A 15,061-nucleotide genomic window follows, 5' to 3' on the forward strand; every position below is an offset into this window, starting at 1 on the left:
AAAAGACCTTCACTTTAAATATTTATCTGTCGCTTATTTTGAAAAATATGTCTTCTTAAGCCCACACCCCATCTTTAACCCAAGCAAAGTTAGGTGTCCCCCCTTTTGCACACTCTGCACCCTAACTATTCTCTCTATTACCACATTCTTACCATAGTTTATGATAACTGCCCTGAGGACCTCGAGAACAAGAGTCATTTCATATATGTTTTAGTATCTTTAGTGCCTACCAAAGTTCCTGACACAAAGTAGGTATTTAATAAATGTTGGATAAATTAGTAAATGCTGATAAACTCTTATTTCAAGACTGTATTTTACACTGTCAATCTACCCTTGAAACATTTTTATGGTTGAAAGTACAATAGCTACAAACTCTAGCTATGGATGACTCCTCAACATTTTACAATTTCATTTAATGTGGAATATTTTAATCTATAAACTCTTACTGAAAAGAAACATGTACTTTGCCCAAATTACAGATTTTTCCTCTCAGAACCTCTGACTCCTGCCACCTAACTTAAAGAAAAAAGAAGAAAGAGGAGGAGGAAGAGAAGAATGAGAAAGAAAATCAGTAGTAGCAGCGACAGTCGAAGTATTCATAGTGGCTGGCTTCTGTTTTCTGGATTCCAAACATATGACTCAGCATATGATGCAAAGTTAAGTGAATTAGTTAAACTTTAAAAAGAAAATATGCACATAGCTGAAACAGTGCTGAAATTCTTCCATTCTGATAGAACTATATGTCCAAATATTATTTTTCCAGTATGAGCATATCACCTTTTTGGTCACTACATTGATGAATGATGAAGACCCATGCTCCACAGTCACTAGGTATTCCTCAGCTCAACAGCATGATGGAAGAGATGTTGCAGGGTTTTTTTAAATGCTTTTTTAAAAACACTACTCTTTCTGTAAGAGTAACACTCTTTAAGGACTGTTACCTGGATGATTTATACAAAATTTCAAAACATTATCAAATAATCTAAGCTGCTTTTTTCAATGAGTTCACAAATTGGATTTCACCTATCAAGTAATGAAAAAAGAAAACCAGAAGGGGTCAGTATTTTAAACGTGATTGATTTCCTCTGAGGAAATGGGTGACATGATACATTACTGCAATAAGATACCTATATTTTTGTTATAAATCATACTCTTCAGTTCAGGTACTTCCCCACCTAAAAATCATGTAAACTTCTCTTGCACAAACATCATAGCCACTTTCTAAAAAGACTATGTGTATATTATTTTTAGCATATGTTTCCACTCTATTTTTCCTGATATATTGAAATAAAAATGAGGCAAGCAAGAGAATCTGATTACATAGTGTGCACATAAATAGTACGTGACAGAAATGAATGGTCTCAGAAATTATTTTGAGAACTTATAACAAAGGTATACTTTCAAATGACATTTCATTAATAGAACTGGTTTATACTCAATTATTCTTCACATCCTTGTCCCACATTCTCATCTTCTTGAAAATGGGTTTGGAGACAGATGTGTGAGAGAGTTGTATATAACTTATACATCATATTGTATTTAATAGAAGATTCTACTTTTTCCACTTCCACATGAATAAGCTAAAGAGTCCTCAATAAGTGTACAATAAAATTATATGGGATCTCTGTCTTCACTGTGCCTTCCAATATGCTTTTCATGCTAAAAAAATCAGATTACTGTTTTTACGATTATATACAGTAATATATAATTATATACATGCATTCATTTTTTAAAGAATTTTTTAAAAACTATTACATATCTGCTGATATTACTCCTTTTAAAAAACTTAACATCAAGAAACTTCTATTAAATAAAGCATTGATTTCATTGAAGTATCACAATCAAGAAAACGTGCAAGATTAATGTTTGGTGGGAGCATATTTAGTAAGAGAATATTGAGTTTTTAAAAGGTAAGATTATGAACACTATGCAGGCTGCCTATTTAATGTAAATATGAATGATTTCTGGTAAGGTGAATGAGTAATAACCCACTGAAGGCATAAAATACCTTTGAACACCATATCTGTCAGCAGACAAATGCAGAAACGTACAAATCCAGTCTTCGACAAAATAGCACAATCAAAAAGCTTTCCTTATTTGCCTCTCAGCTGTCCTTCCTACTTCTTTTCTCCCTTCTGAGTTCCATCTTCTGTCCACAAGCTCAGCTTAGGCAATATTTGCTTGTTTGCTTTCTAATTTGTCTTTGCAAATGCAAATAAGGTTCCGCTATCAATACTTTACACCTCTGACTCAAACTCATACACGTCAATCCATTTATTTTCCTGCATGTATTTGCGTTTAAAATCTTTTATTCCTTACTGTGGAATAAAAGGACTGTCTTTTGTTAAAGGATGGTAAGGCAATAACTAGATGAGGAAGATTTGGAAGAAAGTAAGAGAAATTTCTTTGCATGTGATATAGTAAAAGAGACATTCCTGATGAGAAAATTACTATAGCCTTTTTTCTTATTTTTTTGGAGTCAGGGGCAGGAGATAAAAGAGAGACTGTGGCTGGCATTATCATTTTTTCCTTTATCTTCTTAACCCCCAGATTTGTAGATGTCAGGGAATTGGAACCATTTTCTGTGACTATAGCTTGTGTATCAGGCTCTTTCCCCTTTATCATCATAATCACACAGCCAAGGGGCTCAGAGTTTCAGCTGCTTCAAGTGGCTCCAAAACCTCTCATACAGACCAGGCATCAGAGGCAGAGAATGCAGAGCAGCTGCTCAAGGAAAAGACTGAGAGGGGGCTGATGTGATGGTCTTTCCCAGTCACATGTAATCACATGAAAGCCTATACTCATGACTGAGATGTCTATTTTGCACCCTGTTAATATGCTACTAAAGTGATGTGGTGCTAAAGCCATTTCTTTGGGGAGAAAGATGATGAGAGAGAGAGGTGGACACTTTAGAAGAGCCTCAGTTGTTGGGGCACAAGACGGTACAGATAGGAGGTTTACATAGATGTATGATCTTCACGATGATGACTGAAACACTGGATGTTAAGGGAAATGTATTAAGTGGGGAAAAAATAAACAAAAACTAAACCCATGCTTTGGTTATGTAAAAGCAATACTAATCAAAATAAACTGTGTGAATTGCTTTACATTTATGCCTAATTACCATGCAGCTCAATAATGATTATGTCATTATTTTTGTCTGATTAACTTTACTATAAATTTAATATAAATTCTAAATACTCATCCCCTGTAATTTAGTGTTTTTGAACATTTATTTACTGACCCCCTTTTACATGCCAGACACCAAACTTCATACTGGAAATAAAAACAATAAGACAATCCCTGCTGTCATGGGGCTTACAGTCTTGAAGAGACAAGTACTAGGCAAATATCAAGTAGAGGAACTGACAATCAATGTGTCTGTAAATGAGGGTGGGGAATGAGGGGAATATCAATCCCAGTCCTAGTGAGTCAGGTAAGGCTTTACCAAGGAGATCTCAGAGCTGATTCTTGAAGAACCAGTAGAGTTAGCCAAGAGGAAGGGGAGAATGAGTTAGATGAAGAACTCAAGCAAAAGGAACAGGAAATGCACGGGCCTCAGAAACATAAGGCGAGTCTGAGAAACTGCTCAGTTGGAACACAGGGCAAGAGTCCTGAGACAGTGAAGCTAGTGAAGAAGGAACCACATTCAAAGGGGACTTGAATATCATACTAAGGAATTTTAAGTCTTAATGGTAATGGGGAACACTGCAGATTTCAAAAAGGAGAATAACATGATCGGATTTACATTTCAGGTCAGACTGGCTTTACTGTGGAGACTGAAGTACAGAGCTCACACTTGAAGACAAGCAGGGCAGTCAGAAGCCAGCTGCAGTGCTTTAGGTGACAGATACTGGTGGCTTAGGTTACATTATTAAGGATGAGAGAATTGAATGGACTTGAGAAATATGTAACAGGTGTAATTGAAACATCTTAGTGATTGACTGGATGTAAAAGGATTCGGAGGTGGATTTCTGACATAGGCAAGTGCATGATGCCATGGCAGTTGCTGAGATGGAGAAGAGAGGAAAAGACGCAGGTTGATGGGGTTTCTATCTGATTTTTTGTTGTTGATTTTGGCAGGGGTCAGGGACAGGAGAGCATTAGAAATTACACGTTCCCTCTCAACAAATTCTGTCTTATATATCTGAGGAGCTTCTAAGTGGAGATCTCTGATAGAGCATTGGATATACAGGTCTGAGGCTAAGAAGAAAGAGCTGAGCCTAGACACATAATTGGGAAGCAGCATCATCTATCATTTGAAACCATCAGACAGAGAAGAGGGCCAACATCAGCAGCCTAAGGAAACCCAAAATTTATGGGATGACCTGATTAAGAGCAAATTAAGAAAATAAGTAGGAAGAAAACCAGGAAAGCATATGATGACAAAAATCAGGGAAGGGACTATTTTAAGGAACAAGCTATCAACAAAGTCAAGTGCAACAGAAAATGTAGACTGGTCATTTTAGAGTAAAATTCAATAAACTATATCTACTAAAATGTTTGATCCTTAATTCCACTTTTGATATTTAATCAAAAAAAAAATGTGAGCATGTGTGTGCAATGAGACAAATTAAAGACCAGTTTGTAAAAGTAAAAAAGAATGTAAAAATCCAAAAATAGAGGGCTAAATAGGATATTAAGACTAATTCTATTGAATATTTCATGGAAATTGAAGAGAACAAAGTAGGTTTACCAGAAAAAGGCTTTAAAAAATATTAAGCACAAAAAGGAGCCAGTTTTAGAACAATGTATATACAATGACAGCAGCTATTTTTTTAATGTATTTCCCTATGGATATATAATTGTAATAAAAGCCATAGAAAGAGTCTGGAAGAATATACCACAGACTTAAGACCAACAGTTAATGCTGCGAAGAAAGTTGATATTTAGCTGGGTCTGTGGTCATGGGGACCTTCTGCTTCATTTGTAGCTTCTGAACTTTTTACAATGAAAAATGTTGCCATTTAATAGTTGTATAATAAAGCACATTTAAAAAATGCTATTGAGAGATCAAGCAAAATTAAAATTGAAAAATAACCATTAGTTGATTTAATGGGTTTTTAGTAACTTTAATAAGTTTATGTTTGGAAGAATAAAGGGAACAGGAGATAGATTACAATGAATAGAGACAAAATGGGAGGAAAAGCAGTAGACAGAATATAAAATAGAAAGCTTGGCATAGAACAGAAAGAAGTGAAGGAAGGATTTTCATGGAAGAGAAGAAAAATTATATTCTCAGGAAGCCTGGTTGCTCACAGCTTAAAAAAAAAAAAACAAAACAAAAACAACCAGAGATCACAATGCTAATAAGCCATCACAAGATTCAGTGTCTGTTATAAGGTGTGAGGTATAACAACAGCAAGGCCCAGAGGAGCAGGAGCGATTAACTGAACAGCCAGATCAAGAAAGTTCAGGTGAGAAAAAACACCTAGAGTTGGAGCTATGCGACGTCTCGTGTTTGAGAGCATTCCAGGCGGTGCTACCTGGAATCAGCAGTGTGTGCTGGTTACTGATCTGGTACAAGAAAAAGCCTACGTAGTAGTATTGGTTGTAGTGTGTGGGCAATGGCATGTGTTCATTGTTGTGCATCAGTCAGAAGTTGGAAGTAAAGCACATTGTCATCAGTGCATCAAAACTGTCACTCAACCTCATTCCACATGGACGAAGTTATGAGTGATCAGGCATCATTTAACTATATTTTAAATTGTCCGAAGAATTTTTGTTCAGCATTAAATAGGCAGGGATTAAGGGATCTCTTCTGAAACCAGGACAGGATGTCCCAAATGGCTCTGTTCTGAAGAAACCAACTACTTCTTGGTGGTCATGTCCTTCTAGAAATTTCTTAGAGGGGAGATACATGCTAACAAGGAACTACAGCATCTTCCTCATTCCAGAACAATGTGTCCATCGTTAAAAAAAAAATGCACCCTGGTCCGAAGTTACTCTTACAGGGGGGCTGCTCATATTCTGGTGAAAGAAGAGGGTGATGAACCCTAAGCTTGGGATGGTCCTGAGAAGCAAACGACTTTAAACCACAGTAAAATCACTGTGTCCTTTAAATGACAATGCACAGCAACACGAGATTTCATCCAGCGGGCAAGGCTGGGGGCAGAGGTGACATTACAACATGAGAGCTAAAAGGAAAAAGGTGGAGAATTGTCTGGGCGCAGACTTTGGAGGATTAATTATTGACACCTACACAGGAAACTCTCCATTCAGGGGCTTCTCTGTGTCATGTTTTGTCATGTCTACTTAAATTACACTAGAAACCAAAATAAACATTTGTATTAATAGCCCTCACCTTAAGAGTTCTATCTGTAGAACAGGCAAATTCCTCCTTTGGTTTATCCTACAGGCTGCCTTCTGAGGATCAGAAGAGAACAACCAACTTCGATCATTTGAACATGGAGCATCAACTAACACCTAGAGAGAAAAAGGACATATAATATAACTATACACTGAAAATATATCCTCAGACACAAAGTACATAGGGAAGATATGCAAATTGTGACAAAAAACAGCAAATAAATAAATATGGTTATTTTAAAACTGAAAATACAGAATGCCACGTTCTTTATAACATTTCTTAATACTTTATAGAAAAATTTCCTGTGCACTTTCAATGTTTGAGGTTTTTTTTTTAAGTGAGGAGGGGATTTGAGAGGAGTAAAAGTCTACTAATGTCCACTAATATGTCATATTTTTGATGACTACAGCAAGAACTTTTACAATAGTTACTCATTTTAAACAGACGTTACTATATTTCTGAATTCTCAGCATTTATTTTTAAGAACTAATAATTCAATTTCAGTTTACTGAAATGCTCTTTTTCTTCAACTGTCATACCCAGATATGAAACGTTACCGAATTAAAGCAATACAGTGCACGTGTTTGTGTACTGACCCAAACAATATCTGATCTTTCCCTGAGTATCTCTGAGGCACCTGGAAATAAAAACATTCCATAATCCCCAGTCCCAGCATCACTGCTTCCTTTGAAATGCTGACCATCAAAAGAAAACCGCTTCCATGCTCACTTTATCAACATTTCCCAGGGCACTGAGAAACTGTATCAGGCTGTGTCTGGAAGCATACGGAAAACAACAGCAACAAAGCAACAGAACAGTGGTATCACTGGGAGTCCATCAGTCTGTCACAATGTAATAAAAGTACCTTGTCAAACGTTTCAGGCCAGGCATCTCCCATTTCTCTGCCATCCAATTCAGACACTTTAATTACATTTACCAACGGCTGTGGGATGAAGGATTCTAACGTCTCCCTCAGCCACCTCAATCTCAGAGTATCGTATTCGTTACAGTGAAGATAACCTAAATATAAAGGATTAAAAAGTTTTGAAATGAATATAATGGAACTGTTAAACTTCCAGTTTTGATCAAATACATTTCAGCAAGAAATTGGTTCATCATAATTACACAGAAATAGGGCTCAGACGTAAACATTATGACTCCCATATGTTTAAAAACACACACGCACGCACGCGCGCACACACACACTTCATAAAACATTTAAGATAGTCATGCCTGCATAGCCTCTCCTAAGCTCTCACCATTCACTCATTCAAATTTAATTTTCACGGTGAAAACCTTCAGAGAAATATGGATTCCTAAAGATGTGCTATACAACCAATACCCCAGAGTTCTCTCTTGAAGTTCGTAAAGAGTAAATCATAAACTCTTAAGAGTAAATGATACATAAGTTCCTTCCAGAACAGAACACTTTCATTCTAAATAAAGGAAGGTGCATGGCATGTGGGGAAAAAGCATGTAAAGTGCTGTTGACTTTATGACGAGAAAGATCTGGGCTCAGATTATGAGCTGTGAGACTTTGAGGAAGGCACCTAGCTCTCTTCAGAGTCTTAGTTTCCTTACCTGTAAAATAAGGACTGTACCTAGTGAGGGGCATATCACTCCAAAAATGCTGCTTTGGCATATTGATTATTTTGAGTGAAAGATGTCTGAATAACAGCAGATACTGGAATGGCATTTGACCTTTTTTACTTCTTGAAAGCAGGAGATGAACTCCCATGTGAAAGATACCCTCCCTGTACCAGGAGGTAAGAAATATCCTTATCACCAGAGACAGGGAATCAAGACCAAGAGAAATGCGTACAGACTTTGTTCAAAATAACTCTTCCTTTCTTCTCCCCACATATTTCAGTTACTTGTCCACAACGGGCACTATTTATTCAACCTTGTATGTAAGCACTTAGGCCTAGCCACTTCTTCGGGTCTTCATTTTCCTGTGGCAACTCCCATGAACACATAAAATTTTAAAGAATAACATTTGTATGCTTTATTCCTGTTACCCTGTCTTATGTCAGTCACAGCCAGAAGCCCTAAGAGGACAGGACAGAGGAGAAATTTTACTTCCCCTATGCTAGTACCTTACAAAGTAGTTGTTAAGATTAACTGTTGCAAACTGTTACACCTTAAACTTATATAGTACTGTATGTCAATTATATCTCAATGAAACTGGAAGAAAAAAATGATTAACTGTGACACTTTAGTAACATATGCAGCATAATACTGTAAAAGTAGTAACAAATGTTAATAATAATTACTAACAATTCTTGAGTCCCTACTGAAGGCTAGGCATTGTTTTAAGACTTTACACATAGTAACACATTTAACCTTCACAAATCTGTGAGGTAGATAATTTTAATATTATTCTATTTTACTGATCAGGAAACTGAAGCCAAGACAGGTTAAGAAACTTGCCCAGGTTCACAGAACAAGAAACCCAGGTGCCTTAGTTCAAGAGCCCTAACTACTTCTAAGCACCATCTATGCTGTTTCTCAGTATAGCAGGCATTTAGCAAGTGGTTCTCTCCCTAATAAAACAGTTGTTTTGCCTTTCTTTACTTAAATATATATTTATAAATATTTTAATATATTTATCACATAATAACATAAATTTCATATAATACATATTTAAATACAAGCATATTTAAAATGCCTAAAAGTATAAACAAAGAACATCAAAAATTACCTAAAACACACTGCCTTCAGATAAGCACAATTTAACATTTAAATAAATAAAAATACCCTATCTCCGTATGCCTATACCTGCATATAAAATGCATATAAATGGAGTTATATGTTTTTGTAGTGTCATTTTTTCCACTTTTTCTTCATCTACCCCCTTCCCAACTCCCCAAATACACCATCAAAAGGAACCTATACTATCAACCTGATATACATATGCTATATAATTATCCACATACCCAAGATTATATTTACACACTTTTCTGTCCCTTACTCTTCACATATGCTAATACTTCAAAGGCAAGAGCACCAAGTTAATTGGTAGAGATATTTTTAAAGGCTGCTAAATAGCACATAGGATAAATGTCCTCCTTTACTCAACCATCACCAATTGTTGGGCATTCATTCTTGTTGTCAGTAAGGATAATAGTCAATAAGCATTTTCATAAAGGGGTCCTTCCGTAATGTGGTTTTATTATTACGGATGGTACCAGAGGAAAAGAGACTTTGGGGTAGGGGAATTTTTAGTTTTAGTAAACATTTCCCTGTCCCTCCACCAAACTCCCACAAGAAGTCAGTGTTACTATTAGTCTGACATGGTTTGTTATGCTATAATATAATCCTTGCTCTCTAACACAATTGAGCTGGTTTTCGTCTAGTCATTATTGGTTTTGCTTTTCTGTCAACTGCCTATTCTTCTTTGACCTTTTTTTCCCCAATTGCACTATTCATATTTTTTTTATTAACAGGTAAGACGTATTTCCATATTTTTAATATTAACTCTTTATCTGCGATCTGATTTGCAAATATGTTTCCTAAATTGCCTTCTGAATTTATTTGTAGTATTTTTTTAAATACATAAGTTTCATGATTTTTTTTTTTTTTTGCAGGGGGCAGTAATTAGGTTTACTTATTTATTTTTTTCATGGAGGTACTAGGGATTGAACCCAGGACCTCATGGATGCTAGGCATGCACTCCATCACTTGAGCTATACCCTCCCCCTACAATTTTTTTGCATTCAATCATATCACTTTCATAATTTCTACGTTTTTTTGGTCTTATTTAAGGTCGTATTTTCAACCATTAGATTTACAGGTCTAATTCAACTAAACATTCACACAGGCCATATCTGGCATCATCTGACAGAGGACAGAAATCACATCTTGCCAAGAAGGCTTTAATGGAAATCTTTGCTGTGGTCCCCACAGGTGGTAATTCAGGTGCGAGAAGAGACTCACATCAGGCAGGTGCAGGAGTTGTCCTGGTATAAAACCCTCATGCCCCACAGGAGCCAATACTTCTTTTAACAACTCCACAGGCACAGCTGGCAGGGTCCCCACGGGGGACATGCCCAATTACAAGAGTCACTGCACTCAGGCCCAAAGCATGGCATCCCCATCAGCTCTCTAGAGTTTATTTATTCTTTTCCCCGGTGCACATACATTTTACCAATCAGGGTCATTTTTATCACAAGCAATGTTCCCTAGAAACAAAGTGACAATTTCTGTCAGGTTACCAGGGAAACAAAGCTAGGGAACTAACTGAAGGTGAAATTCTAACGCAGAGTGGGAAAAATTTTTGTAAACTCTTTGCTCAGAAATGTGTGTGTATACACGCACACATCTATATATCTATACATATATTGCTTTTTCTCATTGTCACTCTACTGTTAAAAACTTTCAACGACTTCCCATCACCCATTAAATAAAGTTCAAACATCTAGCTTTATTTAATTCAAGGTCTGTAATGGCGAGACCTCAAGAGAATCTTTCAATTTTAGCCACCCTCTCCCAACTATTTCACCACAATACTCTGTGCCCCACCAAACCTGACTGACTAGACCATCTCTCAAACATAATTTGTACCCCTCCTGTAGCACTGACCATATTTCATGTCATCAGAGGCTGTCCATGTGCACTGCTTACCTTTGCTACTACCAAGGCTCCAGATTTCCGTATGGAAGGAGCTCAGGAGATGGCATCAATTTTGTTAGGGGGTAAGAGTAGAAAATCACCTTAAAGCTGCATTTGCACAGGTAGTACATTCTTTTTGATTTCATTTACATGTTTATTTCAGGTGGTTTTTGGAGAAGTCACTAATTCAGCTTATGCGTAGGTGTCTGAAAGCACTTGTCTTAGCCTGAAATCACTAGAAAACAGTCTAAAACAAAAGCTTACATCATGGAAGTGGTAAAATCCCAGGAAAGCAAGAGTGAGAGAAAAAGGAAGTAAATCATGCAAGGAGGGAGCACAGACATAAGAAGGTTCATAATCAAGCTGGCTACAGCTTTGCTCAGTCTCTCAGGATATGCCCAAAGTCTGACATTACTGAGCCTTGGAAGAAACTGGGGTTTCGTGGAATAGGGAGGAAGAGCAATCTACTAGCTTCTTCCTGTCTCCCATCTCTCAGTGGTTAGAGTCCATTCCAAGAGTTGATGACTCCCTGGTTTGTGTTATCTGGCCCCTCCGGGCAAGCAGTAAGGTAGCCAGAGTCCCTAGCCCTGATGCAGCAAACACGCAGGTGTGGGACCTCTGCCTCCCTGCTGGCACCCATCCGGAGGCTCCTCAGTCTGTGGCAACAGCAGCATTAGCAGCAGACGACGGCAGGGTGGCATGAGCCTTTGCTAGGGTTTCCCCAGCCTGTTAATAACTCAGGTGGCTCAAGCGTTAAGGTGAAAGGTGGTAGGAAAAGTTAAGTCAAACACATCTGTGAGGTGTGTACACCAGGGGCAAGGCAGCCTCCGAAGGCACACCTTGTTACCACCTTACCTAACAGACACTAAGAGCCTCAAAGGAAAGAACTGTGTCTTAATTATCTTATATTCCACTTCTCTCTTTTTCTGGTTTAAATATTTTACATTCTGTTTCTTTTGGTGGTAACCTTAGAGATTTTAACATGCATATGTAAAAGAAAAATCTAAATTAAGTCAATCTTCACCATTTTTCCCAAAAGATGTAAGACTTTTATAACACTCCCTCCCAAATTAGATGGTATTTAGGATTTATAGGGGCTTACATTTTTTAACTGCATAAAATATTATCTTTGTCTTCTGTAGTCAATAACTGTTAGATTTTCCCCCATATAGTTCCACCTTCTTTGCTCTTCATTTCTTTTTGTAGCTTCTATTTTCCATCTAGGATGGCTCTCCTTTCTCCTTTAAAATTGTTGGTGACAAATTTATACTCTTGCTCTCTCTTTGTCTAAAAAAATGCCCCTTTCACTTTCACTGCTCAGGGGTATTTTGGTGAATATATTTCTGGATGATAGTTATCTTTTCTTAGCACAAGGAAAACATCATTCCTCTAAATGCTAGTTCCCACTGTTACTCTCAAAGGTCAGTCCTCAGTCTCTTAGTCCTCTCTGACCGCAACTAGATGGTTTCTTTAAATTCAGTGTTCAGCAAACTTCACTACAATGGTCTATGTTGGTGTATTTGTGATTACAAAATTTCAGAGGGTACATCCACTCCTCCCCCACCACCAAAGTTGAGGACAGACAGTATTCCTTTCAGTCCCTCAGAGAGGACAATTTCTTCCTAGTTTGCCTAACATGGTAAAAATAGAATTCTGGAGTCTCAGCTTTACGTAACTTAGTCTCCTAGCGGATACTTTACTAGGGCAGGCTCTGGCTTCGCCTTTTATTCCCACATTTTCAAGAAGCTATGAAAATCAACGTGCAAATTTTTCAGGTGAAGTGGATGCTCTCAAGTGAAAAGCCTGCTTCAGTGCTCAATCTACATTCAAGGTTACCAAACTCTTAGATTTTGGCCACTGAGTATTTGGAGATCATTGATGCATTTAAAAAGATTTTGTTTTCCTTTAATATTATATCCTACTTTTTTTTGTTAATTTCAGCAGGATGGCTGGTTAAAATACCTACTTTGTCACAGCACAGGAAACAGAAGTCTTAGTTATTTCTACATCCTTCACAGCTCTAGACTCGCCATCCAATGCCTTGCACAGAATATGCACTCACTAAATGTGGCTGACCTGACAGGAAACACGGCATTATAATAAAGAATATTTAAATTGCTAAAACTGAAAATCAGGACAGCTTTTCATTAAATTGTAGCTTTAGTCAAGATTCTCAATTCAGCATTTTAAAATAACTCTCAGTTGAAATACAGCTTTATGCTATACTGTTGTTTGGTCTAGATGTAGATTTTATTTGAAAAAGTCTTAGATTGGTTAAACTTTTAAAAATGTGCAATATAAGGCATCACAATCCAAGTTTCATACATATACTAAGACTTACTACATTGAGGCAGAATTAATTTTATGCTTAAATTGTCCAAAATAAATCAATTTTTTTTTTAATCTAAGTAGGAAAGGGGGTGAATTTAACAAATTCCTGAAAAAGTCACTGCGGCTTTTCAGGAATAGTATTTTGGAGTCTCAGCTTTATGTTTTATTTTTTTACTACCTGTTCCAAAATGGTCATGGCTTTTATTATTACCAAAAAGAAGGTGCACCTAATGCAGGGAGTTCTAGGAAGGCTTTTGGTGAAAGCTGATTTCTGAGTGAAAATCTGAAGAACAGAAAGGAATTAGCAGAGGAAGTGGAAGACGAAAGTGGTACCCGTAGGGTGTGCAAAAAACTTGAGATTTGAGGGAGCAGGCAGGAGGGCAAAATCAAGTCAGTAAAGAAAGGAGTCCTTCTAATCTTCCACCACCAAAGGCTAAGGAGATGTGAAAAGGGTATCAATGACAGCAAAGAGAATTTCATGCCTGGATAGATGTAGCCCTCAGCAAGAAAGTTGATCAAGCCACTCCATTAAGTTGGGTCATTCTTAATAAATTAATTTATTTATATGAAAGTTAATGCTTTTCTATTTAGAATCAGAATTGTTTGATCTTTTTCTATCAACACCAAGACATTACAAATGCTATGCTGACAAAAACAGAACAAGGATAACAACAACAAATGGACAATCCCTCACTGTGCCAACAGGTGGGAGCAGCTGGACCAGAAGAGAAGTAGACTAATTTTAATCATCTGAAAATATAAGCTTTTCAATCATTCAAAGCTGTGAGCCTCTTGGCCCAGAATAAAGGCCAATACTGATCTAAAGAAATTTGGTGGATAAATGAATGTTTAGTGGAGCCATCATTTTAAGTTTTGCTTATAAAAGCTTTTTTTTTTTTTTTTTTTTGCATGGCTTCTGCATTCCAAATTCAAGCACTGTAGCTAACCTAATTTGGGCTCTGAGCATCAGCATGAAGACATCTGTACTTCTTAGTAAGCCATTATCATTAGCCCTCCTTAGATGAAAGGCTGCTTTACTTGGAACACTGCCTGTGGTTCATTGCCCTTGATGTAAGAACAGAAAGATTCTTTTCCACTTCAGACTCCTAGAATATATCCCATTTGCCTCTGGATTCCTAATCTGGAATTTCCTTACCATAAGCACGTAAAATATTCATAGCCTACTAATGAGGATAATCTAGGATTAAAATGCCCTCTCCTCAAAATGGTATCCAAATTTGGCATTTCTCTTCCACCTTTCACAATACTAAAAATTTTACATTCAAAATTGATGTAACAAACAAAATAAGAGTACTGTCAATAAACACAGAGTGAAGGTAAAAGCAAATATTCCCTATAACCCGAGTCCATAAAATTTCATTTTCAGCTCCAATTATAAAAACAGTAAAATGTTACAAAATAATCTCTTTTGTTCTGATTTTTCACATAAAAAGTATAGCAAGATTCAGTAACAGAATTTAAACTGCAATTTGAAAATGCACAGTATGTTTTCACCTAAATATACAGTTAACTGATATGTGTGTGCCAATGCCTAGTACACTGGATTCACAGTTCTCATAAAAAATTTTGTAATCTATTTCAACAGGAATGCTCTCAAAGGAAGATATAAATTAGCAGTCTTCAAACTGGAACATGCATGCCCTGGGGATACATAACAACTTCCTAAGGGATGACTTGGATAACTGTAAAAGAATTTTCAGATCTCTGACTTCCTCAAGGAGGAGAACATCTCGGTCAGGGCTTCTCCTTCCACAGTGGCTGGCCCTTCATCAACTTTACAAATGAGGA

At 36.9% G+C, this 15,061-nt stretch overlaps 1 protein-coding gene across 1 annotated transcript in view; it reads right to left on the reverse strand.

The window, feature by feature from the left end:
• The window catches only part of NSUN3 (NOP2/Sun RNA methyltransferase 3), a 44,962-nt gene that overhangs the window by 17,870 nt on the left and 12,031 nt on the right, over positions 1-15,061 (reverse strand). Inside the window, exons 4-5 of the mRNA XM_010978509.3 lie at positions 7,176-7,330; positions 6,305-6,426 (exon numbers count right to left, since the gene is read on the reverse strand). Coding sequence (XP_010976811.3) covers positions 6,305-6,426; positions 7,176-7,330 — 277 coding nt within the window. The remainder of the gene's footprint in view (positions 1-6,304; positions 6,427-7,175; positions 7,331-15,061) is intronic.

This window comes from Camelus dromedarius, chromosome 2 (assembly GCF_036321535.1).
Source record: "Camelus dromedarius isolate mCamDro1 chromosome 2, mCamDro1.pat, whole genome shotgun sequence".
In the NCBI taxonomy this organism is placed as follows: domain Eukaryota; kingdom Metazoa; phylum Chordata; class Mammalia; order Artiodactyla; family Camelidae; genus Camelus; species Camelus dromedarius.